This window comes from Cebus imitator, unplaced genomic scaffold (assembly GCF_001604975.1).
Source record: "Cebus imitator isolate Cc_AM_T3 unplaced genomic scaffold, Cebus_imitator-1.0 Scaffold486, whole genome shotgun sequence".
Lineage (NCBI taxonomy): Eukaryota > Metazoa > Chordata > Mammalia > Primates > Cebidae > Cebus > Cebus imitator.
In genome coordinates, this window is record NW_016107801.1 from 709,287 (window position 1) to 722,513 (window position 13,227).

The 13,227-nt window shown below is 59.4% G+C and overlaps 1 protein-coding gene across 2 annotated transcripts in view; it reads right to left on the reverse strand.

Moving 5' to 3' along the window:
* COL5A1 (collagen type V alpha 1 chain) overlaps positions 1–13,227 on the reverse strand; it is a 197,390-nt gene that overhangs the window by 17,651 nt on the left and 166,512 nt on the right. For both annotated transcript variants that reach the window (XM_017513083.2, XM_017513082.2), the window contains exons 49-63: positions 12,318–12,371; positions 11,374–11,481; positions 10,634–10,687; positions 10,284–10,337; positions 9,251–9,304; positions 8,518–8,571; positions 7,589–7,696; positions 7,452–7,505; positions 7,301–7,354; positions 6,140–6,247; positions 4,888–4,941; positions 4,031–4,066; positions 3,604–3,657; positions 2,105–2,360; positions 763–875 (exon numbers count right to left, since the gene is read on the reverse strand). In XM_017513083.2, the coding sequence (XP_017368572.1) occupies positions 763–875; positions 2,105–2,360; positions 3,604–3,657; positions 4,031–4,066; positions 4,888–4,941; positions 6,140–6,247; positions 7,301–7,354; positions 7,452–7,505; positions 7,589–7,696; positions 8,518–8,571; positions 9,251–9,304; positions 10,284–10,337; positions 10,634–10,687; positions 11,374–11,481; positions 12,318–12,371 (1,215 nt within the window). The remainder of the gene's footprint in view (positions 1–762; positions 876–2,104; positions 2,361–3,603; positions 3,658–4,030; positions 4,067–4,887; positions 4,942–6,139; positions 6,248–7,300; positions 7,355–7,451; positions 7,506–7,588; positions 7,697–8,517; positions 8,572–9,250; positions 9,305–10,283; positions 10,338–10,633; positions 10,688–11,373; positions 11,482–12,317; positions 12,372–13,227) is intronic.

Genomic DNA, 13,227 nt, shown 5'->3' on the forward strand with positions numbered 1-13,227 from the left:
CACCCACACCCACCCACACACACCCACATTCTACCCACACACCCACCCACACGCACCACAGACCGTCCACACACCCACCCACACCCATCCACATTCTATCCACACGCCCACCCACATGCACCACAGACCATCCACACACACACCATGTGTGACACTCACCATTCACACATTACACATCCACACGCCACATGCACCCCCCCACATGCACACAAACTCCTGCCACAGAGCCACGGCCTCTGAAAGGCCACAGAACTGGGTATTTAAGTGACATGCCGTGAAATCTCTCTCAACGAATTAGAGCCTAGCTCCCCATCCTGAATTCTTTACTAAACAGACTTTAAAACAAAGCTGTCAGGAGGAGAATTAGGGCAAAGGACAGCCTCTGGAAGATGTCTTGAGGTCATGTTATTATACCTGACCCCCAATTCCTTCAAAGGGTTTTAACAGGGGTCTCAGGTCAGTGGGACCAGAGTCACTGGAGAAAAGCTTTTATTCACTGGTGAGTGACGTCCCGGCCCTGGGCGGCAGGTGGAAATCCCTCCAACCTTCCCCGACCCAGGCTGCACAAACCTATTTTATTGCTAAAAAATGTCTTAAAACAGTTGAAGATATACCTCTAGAAGAACAGTTTAACTTGTGAAACTGATTCATTTCTGGCTTTTGGTCTTAAAGCTGCCTAGACAAGAAATGCTTGAAGCCCTCAGCATGGCCCTGTACGTGACAAATGCCCCACTGGGGCCATCGAGGGACACAGCCACTCACCCCTTCGGACTTCTTGTCGGGGAAGACGCACGTTGAGCCCCCAGCCGTGAAGTTGCAGTAAACCTTGAAGGAATCCCTGGAGCATCCTTGGTTAGGATCGACCCAGTATTCACCTGGATTTCAGAGACGGGGAGGGAGGCAGGCAGATTCATGAGGATTGCTCCCTGGATGGTTCCGGAAGCCGCTACGACATTTCAGCCGAGCAGTTAAAATGCATGCCCTAGGAATGCTGCCAACACGGGCCTTTCTGGGGTTTGCTTTATTGCATTTTGTTTTCCCTGCTGGGCCCATAAAGAGATGTGGACAAACTCATTCACCAAGAACACAGCTGGGGCATGAAGCAACTGGGTACGTGTTCTGGTGGCCGGGAGGGTTGGAGTCCAGCCCACGCTCTGGGCGGACAGAAATGCAGAGAGGGTTCTGGAAGGAACTCTGGAAATCCATGCATGTGGGATCAGAGTCTACTGGAACTACAACATCCCTCGAATCTTGTAGGGGGGACGTTCAGACTTCCCAGGGAGAGACAAGCTCGTGTGATTTTATCCTTCAGTTGGTGCCTGATGCAATGACAATGAGAAGGAGGATGCGTTTTTATGGTATTGCAGAGTTTGAAGACTGTTTGCCCGAGTGCAGCGTCCGATGCCAGTCCAGACACTGACCCTCACTTCCGCCGGCACTGACCCTCACTTCCGGCGGCACTGACCCTCACTTCCGCCGGCACTGACCCTCACTTCCGCCGGCACTGACCCTCACTTCTGCCTGGCACTGACCATTACTTCCGCCGGCACTGACCCTCACTTCTGCCGGCACTGACCCTCACTTCTGCCGGCACTGACCCTCACTTCCGCCGGCACTGACCCTCACTTCTGCCGGCACTGACCCTTTCTTCAGCTGACACTGACCCTCACTTCCGCTGCACTGACCCTTCCAGCTGGCACTGACCCTCACATCCACTGGCACTGTGCCAGCCAAAGGCCTCTCATGCACTGTCTCCTGCAGCTCTGTCCTCTTCCAGACAGATGTTTTTATTACCATTGGAGAGGTCAGGAACACGAGGTTCAAGCAGGTCACCAGCCAGAAAATGGCTAAGACCAGATGAGAACCTGGTGGGTCTGAGCTCAAAGCCTTGGCCTCTGCACTCAGCCTCACCCTGAGATGCCTCCATAAACTCCAGGCGGGGAGGCTCTTATGCACCCCTGCCCCACGGATGGGGAGGCTGCTGCTGCCCGTCCTGTCCTTTCTGCTGTGCCTGGCTGAGCTGTCCTTGCCACACTCCATGTGTCTTGCAGGTCCATGCCCGCTTTGTGGGGCCAGACCTGCCCTGCTTTGGTGGGGCCCTCACCATCTGGGAAGTCAGGGTGGCAGAGCTGCAGGTCCTTGCAGGTGCGGGCGGGGTTCTGCTGCGTGCCCAGGGGCCGCTTCATCTGTTCGATCTCCAGCTTCAGGGAGTTGAGCGAGCCGAAGATCTCTTCCATGCCGTCCGCGTAGTCCACGTAGTTCTCGACGTTCCCATCGTCCAGCAGCTGGCTGGCGTCGATGTTCCTCCGAGTCCTGGACGCCTGGATCGGCAGGGGCTGGATGACCTCGCCCGGGGGGCCCTGGGGCAGGACAGGGGCAGTGGTGGGTGATGGAGGAGGGGATGGGTCCCAGGACAGGAACAGAGCAGGGACAGCGGGGGCCACATCTGCAGGTGCCCCCCGGGGCCTGGAGACCTGGGCTATGTGGACATCTGTCCACCTTGGCACTGTTTTCTTCCTTCCTCCAGTTTCTGGAACATCCCACGCCCATCCCCACTGCCAGCTTCTTGCCAGCACTGAACACCTCTTGCCTCTAAGCCGCGCCTCTAATCCCTCTTCCCTTTCTCTCTAGGGCTGAAACTTAACAGCATGCAGCCTGGGGCTTGCACCTGCCATCCTGCCCTCAGCCACATGAAAGGCTAAGCCTTAGGAAAGGGACAAGGTCTCCCCTCTCTTGCCTCTGCAGCCTTAGCTGGGGCTGAACACAGGGCAGCCACATGAGTCCCTCCTAAGGCAAGGAGCCATTCACTCCCTGGAGGCCCTAGCTAAGATGACCATGGGAGCTGAGAGACTCCACAACCAAAGGGGGGTGTCTAAGAGTGCACTTGTGTGTGCTGGTTCAAACTGGCTTCACCCTGCACCTCGAGGGCCTTATTTAGTGCTCCCCATCCCAACACACACACCTATGCGTGCACACACACATTATAAATGTACACACACATGCACACACACATAAATACACACGCATGCACATACACATTATAAATGCACACATACACACATATCCCAGGTATGCATGTACACACATACATACACATGTACACACAAATACATGCCATGCATGCACATACGCAATATAAACACACACACATGCACATACACTACACATGTACACACGCATGTGCCCCCCATATACACATGCATACCCATACACATGCACACAGACCATGTACACACATATTATGCATGCATGCACATATACACGATGTATGCACACATACAGACATGCACATATACACATATGCCCATACATTCACACACGCATATACACATTCACACGCTATGCACACACGTTTGCACACACACAGCACACACACACATGTATCCTCTCTCTCCTGGCTAGCTGCTCTTCCAGGGCCAGTTGGCCTGTGAGCTGCCTGTGGACACCTGTGTGACTGTTTCCCTGCTGCGCCCCAGCGACGAGCCCGGGCATGCCACACGGGCTTCAGGAGTCTCAGGAGGAGTCACACACACAGTTCTTTCTCGATTCCCTCAGAGCTAGCCAGAGACCCCACCCCCTTCCTGGGCTTCAGGGGCTACTTACCGGGGGGCCTGGGGGTCCTGGGTGGCCTGCCTCACCCTTTGGGCCGGTTGGACCCTGGGGAAACGGAAAAGAATCAACCGTTGGTCACAAAGATGAGGGGACTCTGAATCCACCTTCAGCTTTAGAGTGGTCCCTGGAGACCCGTGTGGGGGAGGTGGCCCTCACAGCCACAGGAGAGAAGAGAATGGCAGAGACCCCTGTACCCCCTGGATCCCTGACAGAGAACACAGCAGGATGCAGCCCTTCCCAGCGCAGGGGCTGAGCAGCCTGTACACCTCGGTCTGCCATGCTGGAGTCACTTTAGGATGGTGAGCGGCAGGACCTGAGCTGGGACGGGTGTCCAGGTGGTTTGCTCCTGTGCCAGGGGGCCCGCCGCCCTCCCCCACCTCCCAGGCACATGGCCTGGCCAGGGCAGCGTGTCACTTACCGAGGAGCCCTTAGCACCTTTTGGACCAGGTGGACCCTGCAGAGAGAGGAGGGCAGAGCATCAGGGAGCCGGGCGTCAGCTCCAGCCCTACGGTGCTCCGTGTCCTGCCCAGCTGGTCTTGCCCTCTCCCACCCATGTCCCCCTCAGGAGTCTACAATTGCACTTGCCCAGCTAGAGTGGGAGGAGGGTCGGGGCCTGGCTGGCGCTCACCCCTCAGGGAGACACAGGGTGGTCCTGCCTGCACCCGGCCAGCCAACCACCTGCTCTGGCTAGGAAACCACAGCTCAGGCAGCTGTGGGGGGTGGGGGGAACAGTGGAAAAGAGCGTGTCCTGGCTCAGAAGGGGCTAACAAAATGCACCCCCAGCCCTCTCTGATAGCACACAGCAGGAGCAGGTCCCCGTGGGCCAGGTGCCCCTGCCGCAGCGGCTGCAGGGACGTCCTGGGAAGGATGGCCCAGCCATGTGAGACCCAGGCAATGGTGCCACAGGAGAGGCGCTAACTCCGCGTGTCTGGGCCATGCTGGCCCTGCTTCTAGAAATTGGGAAGGCTGGAGAGCCAACTACTACTTCCTCACCCTCCCCAGACACCTACGGACAAGTGGCCTCGTTCCCTGCAGTGGCCACAGACAGTTCCCGCCCCGTCTTCCCTGCCCGAAGCCAGGGCTGAGCAACCCCACTGCCTTTCTTCTGTCCCCTGGAAGCCCAAAGTTGAGTTAACAGGCAAATCTACCCTGGAGGCCCCAGTTCCGGCTTCTTGTGCGACTTTTCTACAATTCTCCAGCTCCACACTGAGGCCGCAAGGCTCGCCCCCACTCCCTGCCCTCCGGGAAACGACCACACCCCTCCCAGATACACACCGGCAGGCCAGGGGGCCCAGGAGGTCCAATCGGGCCAGAAGGACCAGTGATACCCTGAAACGGAGCAGAAAACACAGGTCATCACCTTCAGACAAGGCGGAGCCATGGGGCTGCCACCGTGCATCCTGCCACACCCCTCAGCTCCCCCGTCCCTTCCCCAGGGTGCCCCTTTGGCCCCTCAGCAGCCTCCTGTGGCTGCTCTCTGATTCCGGGCTGTGTGTGTCAGGGGACCCTTTAACCCAGGCTGGCCTGAGCATCCCCCACAGGGCTGCCAGCCCCCAGCACTGCTCCCTCGGCCGGGTTGCCAGAAACTCCCTGTTGTCCCCCAGGCCACTGAGGACTTCAGGGAATGCTGGCCGAGGAGAACAGTCAATGGCACGGAGGACAATGGCCAAAAGGCAGGGCCTGCACTGAGCTCCATCCTTCAGCAATGTCCCGCAACCTTTCCGCGGCCCACAGTGGGGGCGCCACCTCACTCCCAGCCTCCAGGGGCTCCATCTGCTCCTGGCCCGTCCTCCACATTCTATGAGACATGTGTGCTGGTAGGCACAGCGTGCTCTGTGTGTGTGTCTATCACACCTTGCTGGGGATGGAAAGATTCCCACGTGGGAATGAGGACCCATGGCCCTCACGGGGGAAGGACAGAGACTTCGAGGGTCACCTTGTCCCCTCTCCTGCATCCATGGCATATGTCACCCTCTCCAGGCCACTTCCAAGTCACTCAGTTGGACAGAGTGAAGCTCTCTGCATGGGGTCTCCTTGGCTATGACTTACAGAGGCTGCAAACTCCCATAAGCTACAGTGGCTTCCAGGGGTGTCTGGGGGCAGCTGGGGGAGGTGGAAGCAGGGGCCGGAACCGCCACTCTGCCCACAGCCCTGGCAAACATGGCTGGTTGTCATCAGTGACCTCCTGGGCAAGCGGCAGATGACGGACAGGCTTTCCCACCAGCTGGGAACCGGGCAGAATGACCTGACTTCCAAGTCCCTCCAGCTCTGGGGGCCGCCACGGTCATGTGGAGGAAGCTCCGCCTGCCAGTCTGGGCATGGGGCTGGGAGATGGCTCTGCCCAGCTCCCTGTGCACCTGGGTGAGCCCAGCCCTTCCACGTTCCCATCTGCCAAGCAGGATGACCGGACTCAACCGACATGCGGACGTCCCTCGGGCTCTCATGGGCCTTGGGTCCCCAGGTGCCTGCCCCGGGGATCTAAAATGCCGTTCGACAGCCCACACACAAGAAGTGCCATCTCACGCACCTGTTCTCCCTTAGGACCGGAGGAGCCCTGGGGGCCGGGGAGACCTCGGTCGCCCTTCTCACCCTGTTCACCCGGAGGACCGATGAGCCCAATCAGGCCTGGGTGACCCTGTGGGAGAATGAAGACAGGAAGGGACATTTGAGGAGCCACATGTCACCCGTGCCACGGTGGGCCAGTCGGCACACAGCCAGCCACGGCACAGGAACCTCAACGTCACGTCAGCCTCCCGGAACGGGGAATAAGCTCAACGGAGAGGCTGGTGATGAGACAGCAGGTCCCAGGCGGCCCTCCACTGGCCAGAGTCCTGTCTACAGACAGACAGGGAGGCACGGACACAGACAGACGAAGTGATGAACGGGTTTCCGGAGTGGTACCGTCTGGCTCTTTCTCTTCACACACACTCTCCGTTTCTGTCTGGCAGACCCCCACGCCTGCTCCTCTCCGGAACTAAAGCAGAGGTTGTGGGCTGACAGAAAGAAAGGTGCAGAGTACGGGAGACACCACAGTCATCTGCTGCTTTTTTAAAAAGAAGAATCCGTGACAGGTGCCGTCTCTGTCTGTCTTCTAGGAGCCCACGGAAAGCCCCACAGGGACGCCCCAGCTCTCATTCGCCTCGGGGCTGGGGGCGCAGCGGGTGGTGGCAGACGTCAGAGTGGAAATGAGAGGGCCCTCGCTGGCTTTTGCTTCATATACGACCATCTGGCTCCTGAGGACCTCTTATGTTTGTGAATAAATCAGTGCAGCAGAAAGCAGTCCCCAGCAGCCAGGAAAAATAAAAGGCTTTGCTCCTGCTGCAGAGATGCCCCCACCCCGCCTGCGGGCAGGATCTGAGGCCGCTGAGCGCAGGGAGAGCAGCGGCTCCTGGAGCCTGGATGCCCATCAGCCGGGGGCTCTGCCTTGCCGGAAGGTTCTCCATCAACACCGCAGGGGCCTCCGGGATCCCCTAAACTGCTCAGGACTCCCCAAAGGCAGGGTCCAAGCCTCACACACAGCGTGTCTATTTCCCTTTGTTTCATCACCTCTCGGGGGATCCACAACCAGCCTGCGGTGGGTGCTGGACACATTCGGGTGGCAGATCAAGGGCTTGTTGAGTTTGAAACCCAGGGTCACAAATGCGAAGGCCCCAAGTCACAACTGCCAGGGAGTGGCGGTGGCTCTTACCTTTTCACCTTTGGGACCAGAATCTCCTTTGAGGCCGGGAAGTCCTGGGGGACCCTGTGGGAGGAGGCAGAGAGATCACAGTCCTCATCCCACAGGTATCAGGTGGCAAACTCACCCCTACCCTACCCCCACCATGGGGCATGTCACTCACCATGGGGCCCGGGGGACCATCCGGGCCTGGGGATCCTGGGAGACCTTGTTCACCCTGAAACACAGACACGCTCCCCATGAGTCCCCGAGCCCCTTGTCCCTCCACTCAGCACACTCCGCCCCTCCCAACCTACTCACCACAGGGCCAGGGATCCCTCGAAGGCCATCAGGACCAGGCTTCCCAGGGGCCCCCTGGGGGCCAATGGGGCCAGTCTTCCCAGGAGGGCCTTCCAAGCCGGCTTCTCCCTGCAGAGCGGCAGAGGGCAGAATGGGGTTCAGGGCTCTAGGCTCCAGGCACCCCAGCCCGGGACCACTGCTCGGAAACCCTGGGCACCTCTGGGAGAGCACTGGATGACCCCAGACATCCAGGGCTGTCCTGATTCTCCACATTCCTTCTGGAGCCTGCCCTGGCCAAGTCTCCATCCCAATCATTTCCCCAGCCAGTAGGGATCCCCAGCCTCCGCTGACCACGCCAACCACAGCCCAGTCATCACAGGGCCACGGCCGAGGCAGAGGTGAAGCCCCTCAAGCTTCCCCGTCTCACTTAATGACAGGCGTCTCCAGGAGGGAGGCAAACAGCCCCAGGCCGGACCGCCATCACCTCGCTGAGAGAAGAGCTTCCCGTGTGCTCCCGGACCAGGCCCCAAGCTAACTGTACGGGCGATGGCATCCCATCTTCTCCAGGTGCCCCGCACCAGTCACCATCGGACACGGTCCACTTCAAAGCTCAGTGGCTGGGGCATGGCCGGCTCGAAGACCAGGCACGAGGTGGGTGGGTGCCAGAGGACAGCAGAACTCAGCCCTGGGCTCCCTGACTCCATCACCCCCCACCCCGCCTCCTCCCTCAGGCTGGCAGGGCAGACGGTCCCAGTCTTGTGGCCACCACGTGGCTGCCTCCTCCAGAGAGAACCAGTCACTTCTCCAGGTAGGCCATGAGCCAGGTGCCCCTGGGGTGGCCACTCTCGGCCTCCGTGACCTTCTCTGCCCACATGTTTATCTACTCCCCACCCACTGGGCTCCCTTCGGGGAGGTCTACGTGGTCACAGCCTGGCCCCAAAGCACGTTACCTTGGCTCCTTTCTCTCCCTGTCTGCCTTCGGGGCCTGCAGGGCCCGGGGGACCCTGAAACAAGCAAGGGAACAACAGGTGGTGAGCGTGGCCTGTGGTGGCAGAGCGTGGCCTGCGGTGGCAGAGCGTGGCCTGCGGTGGCAGAGCGTGGCCTGCGGTGGCAGAGCGTGGCCTGCGGTGGCAGAGGGGTGAGCTCAGGGTGTGCTGGGCAGGAGGGCAGGGCGCAGGGTCACGGAGGCTGCTCCCAGGCTGCCTGCAGCGACACGGGGCCCCAGCACGAGTCCTACACACTCCAGTTCCAGGTAAAGGCCTCTCGGGCCACGTGGGAAGACGCAGTGCATGCCGAGAGTTCCACCTGGCCTCCTGTTTCCCACAGCCCCAGCAAGTGGCTGGGCCGCTCAGTCTGCAAAGGGTGCCTTCTCTTTTTATTCTGGCTTTTCGGTAAAACCTGAGCCAGGGGACAAGGACTTGCAGCTTTGTGGGTCTTTCTCCCACAGTGGATACACTGACGGTGTCAGCAGCCAGCCTGTCCTAAAAGGAGCAGCTGCGTGGACCTGGCACGTCTGTGATTTTGTGGTGATGTGGTGGAGGCTGAGCGGAGAACACGCCGCCCCAAGCCCTTCCTCATCAGTGCGGCTTGGAGCACCCAGGGCCCAAGCAAAAGACAACAGGGAGGGGCAGGGTGCTTCATGCACGGCGCTGACAGCCAGGACGTGCTCACAGAATTATTTACCCTTTTTCCTGGAGGCCCGGATGGGCCTGGTTCACCAGTAGGGCCGGGGGATCCCTGGTATTGGGAGAAAGAGCAGTGAGTCAGGAATTGAGGACCGTTTGAATCAGTCCAGGCAAAACACGCAGAGATTTCAGTCTACCGTCTGCTCAGCCAGCTCTGCAGCTGCTCTCTCTTCCTTGCGGGCTGGCACAGAGGGTCCTCAGAGAGTGTCACACCCAGACTGTGACAGCGTAAGGAACCCCGACTCCCATCCCCTGGGTTTTCTGCATTTTGGAAGAGAGCTTTCCGACTCGTAGTGCTGACTCCAGATACACCACGATTGATTCAGTCCCCACAACCCGGGCAGGGAGGAGGCACTGGCATCCCCTTTGGCAGAAGCAGGGACACAGGCCGCGCAGTGCTGGAACGGGGGAAGCTGTTGGGGAAACTGAGCCCGGGGCTCCATCCCTAACCCCTTCTCTGAGTGGACGCTCCTCTCAAGTCGGTTACAGGGCCTCTGTCCTCGGTCCACGGTCCCCTGTGCTTGGCCAGGCTGGGTGCAGGGTGGGGCAAGGGAGCCTATGAGGCCTCAGGGGCCACCTTCAGGCCCAGCCCTGCCCAGGGCCGTGGGGGTCGGCCTGTCCCAGAGAGACAATCTGGGCTTGATGCAGTGTCTACAACACTCAACGTCAAGCGTGGGATGCAATGTCCAGTGTGATCTCAGTCAAGGTAAGGCAGGAACAGCTCGGTGAGGGGGGCCACTGGCCCTGCCAGGCGGGGCTGTGGGTAAGACCTGATGTTCCCGCACAAGCCCGTGGCAGGTCGTGGAAGCCCTGCTTCTGGGACAGCACATGCATCTCAGAGGGAGGTCATGAGCCCGTCACTTTCCAGAATCAATGTCGTAAGGGAAGCAATATTGTATGGGAATCAATATCATCAGGGAATCAATATCAACTAGGTTGGAGTTTTTCCCAGAAATGAGCCAAACAAGGTGCAAAGTCCCAAGAATACACTGACGCCTCCACCAGGAAGCCGGCCCAGATTGCAGACTCACCGTCTGTCCGGGTTCACCATCGTCTCCTTTGTCACCAGGGGGACCATCTTGACCCTGTGAGGACAAAAGCGAGCTCCTTGGTGACCCCCAGGTGGCACCCTGAGCTCCCAATGCATCTCCAGCCCCTTCCCAAAACCCCGACTCATCCCAGTGCCAGCACACAGCATGCTCAGGGGTCAAAGGCGTTTTCTTCCTTTGATCACCAGAACATGAGGGCCTTTTGGGAAACTGCCTGTCCCAGCGACAGTTCATCAAAAGGAACAACCAGAAAGAGGGGAAATGGGGCTGGCAGGGGCAGGCCACCGGATACGTTGTGGGTATCCGGTGGCTTTGCCCTCTTGAGCACCTACCGCGGGGCCAGGCTCTCCAGGGGGACCGGGATCTCCAGGAAAACCCACTGGGCCCTGAAAAGAACAAAGAAAGAGGCGTCCAAGGCCATCGGCAACCTGACTGAGACCACGTGCGGCCGACCACGTCACGGCCTCAAGACGGCCACCTGCCACCATCCAGCTCCTAGGACTTCCTAGCAATCCCAACACCCCAGTGCGCTTTATGGCCCAGAAACCCTTCCCTGTGCAGCACCTCCTGGAGCCAGCAAGCCCGGCCAGCGGCCATGGCCACTGGTCACTGGCCAGTGGTCAGCTGGTCTCTTGATTTCCAGAGCCCTGCCAGGGGCAGGTGTTCCACCCACAGGTCCAATCCCGGGAGCTCCAGGCTGCAACTAGAACCCAGACCTTCAGACTTCGGGAATGTTCCTCTCCAAAGCCCCTCCTGATGCAAAATCAGGGCTGGCCACGGGTAGGGGCATCTTCCCAAAGCCTGGCTGTCACTGGCACCTCTCAGCCGGCCGCCTGGCCCACAGAGAACTGCCACTCAGGGCCTTCTCCACCAGGCCACATCTCTGTCTCATCTCCGCTACGTTGGTTCAGTAGCTAGTATGACAACCTCTAGTGTCTAGGAAAATTACCCAACACATGGACTTGGTCCTGAAGCTATTCTCTGAGCAGAGTGCACGGCCAGCGAGTCAGAATGAGCCCGTGCAGAGCCCCGCCCCTGCTGCAGGCCCCCGAGTCGTGACCGGACTACTCACAGGGCTGCCTTTGGGACCGTCATCTCCGGGAGGGCCTTTGGGTCCAGGGGGTCCAGCAGCACCTGAAGGGCCCGACTCGCCCTTCTCTCCCCTTTCTCCTTTGGGTCCCTGAGGGAAGAGGCCAGTGTCCAGGTCTCCGAGCCGACCACATCACCACGCAGAGAGCAGGGCAGGTGCCTGTTCACAGCGGGCCTCCCTGTTTCTCACCCCATTCAGACCACCCTTTCCAAGTCTCTGCCGAGCCCTGCAGGGATCCAGATGCCAGGTCGCTCCCTCAACCCTGAACCCCAATCCAGAGTCAGCCCCTGGGTGCACCCCGAGCAGGGCCTGAGGAGCCTTCGCTTTCTGAGGCCCTCAAAGGCTGATTCAGCTCTAGGTGGGAGGGACCGACTGACTCCTGGACCGGACACCTGTCAGTGAAAACCACGAGGGGTGCTCGCTGACCCCAGATCTCATGGGGAGGGAGAGCTCGGACCCCAGGAAACCCGAGTCCGCCCAGCTGGTCCTGGGCCTGAGAGCCACCCTCAGGCCGTCCTCACAGGGAATATTCATCCAGCCTGCGAACGCCTGGATATTCCTAGTTTGGCCCTCAAGGTCCAGGGGGACAAGGTGACAACAGCCAACCTTACATTTATGGCAGCCCATGAAGGGGGTGGGAGCAAACACTACAGAGGGCAGAGTCCCTGCAGGCCACTGGGCAGAGGTGGTCATAGCTAGGTCTGTGTGCACATGCGGGCACACACAGGCACACATGTGCACATGCTCACTCCCCCATCACACATCTTGTTCGAGGTAATTCCACGAAATGGGCAAAGGAGGGGGTTACAACTCCCATTTCGCAGATGGAAAAACTGAGGCAGAGCTGGAGCCTCTGACCCAGCACCCCATCCACAAGCCTGTCGGTCGCACCCCGCCCCTCCCACAGTGCCCGCTCACTCACTCACCGGGGGGCCACCTTCTCCCGGAAGGCCAGGCTCGCCTGCTTCACCGGGCTCCCCCTAGGGAGACAGCACGGGTGGTTAGGGCAATGGTGAGCACACGACTCGTGCAGTGCTACGGTTTCAAGCATGTGCCAAATCCCGCCTGCTGCCCGCCTGTGCCTGGGCACCAGGGACCCAGGGGTTAGTGGCGCAGTGGTTGCTGTCCCCAGGTACTCCTGGAATTGGGGGGTGCGAGGCATGTGGCAGGCAATGACAGACGCAGGGCAGAGTATCCAGATTGCAAGCAACACCGTCCACGACGGCTTTCCTGGAGCACTGCTTCGAGGGTTGTGGAGGGTGACAATGAGAAGCTGGTAAGGGGCTGGACGGCCCTCCAGGCGGGGGACAGCCAGGGTAGAGGCAGGAGGAAGGGCACACAGTCCTCGGGACATGGGCCACAGGGACGCAGGGAAGGGGGCACACACGGTGGCAGCAGGTGAATAGGGCTGTGCACCCTATGCTGGGGACGCCGAGGAAAACATCGCCTCTCTGCACAGAAGCCGTGCACCATCACCCTGTGGTCTCAGCAGGGCATATTTCTTTTTAATTTCTGTGTCATAAAAATGAGCGGTGGTGGAAGGCTTCTTCCAATTTAATGGCCTGATGGATGTCAGAAAAAAAGTTCTGGGCCAGGCACAGTGGCTCAGGCCTGTAATCCCAGTACTTTGGGAGGCCGAGGCATGTGGATCATGAGGTCAGGAGTTCAAGACCAGCCTGGTCAACATGGTGAAACCCCCTCTCTACTAAAAATGCAAAAGTTAGCTGGGCGTGGTGGCACATGCCTGTAATCCCAGCTACTTGGGAGGCTGAGGCAGGAGAATCGCTTGAACCAGGAAGTTGGAGGTTGTAGTGAGCTGAGATGGTGCCACTGCAC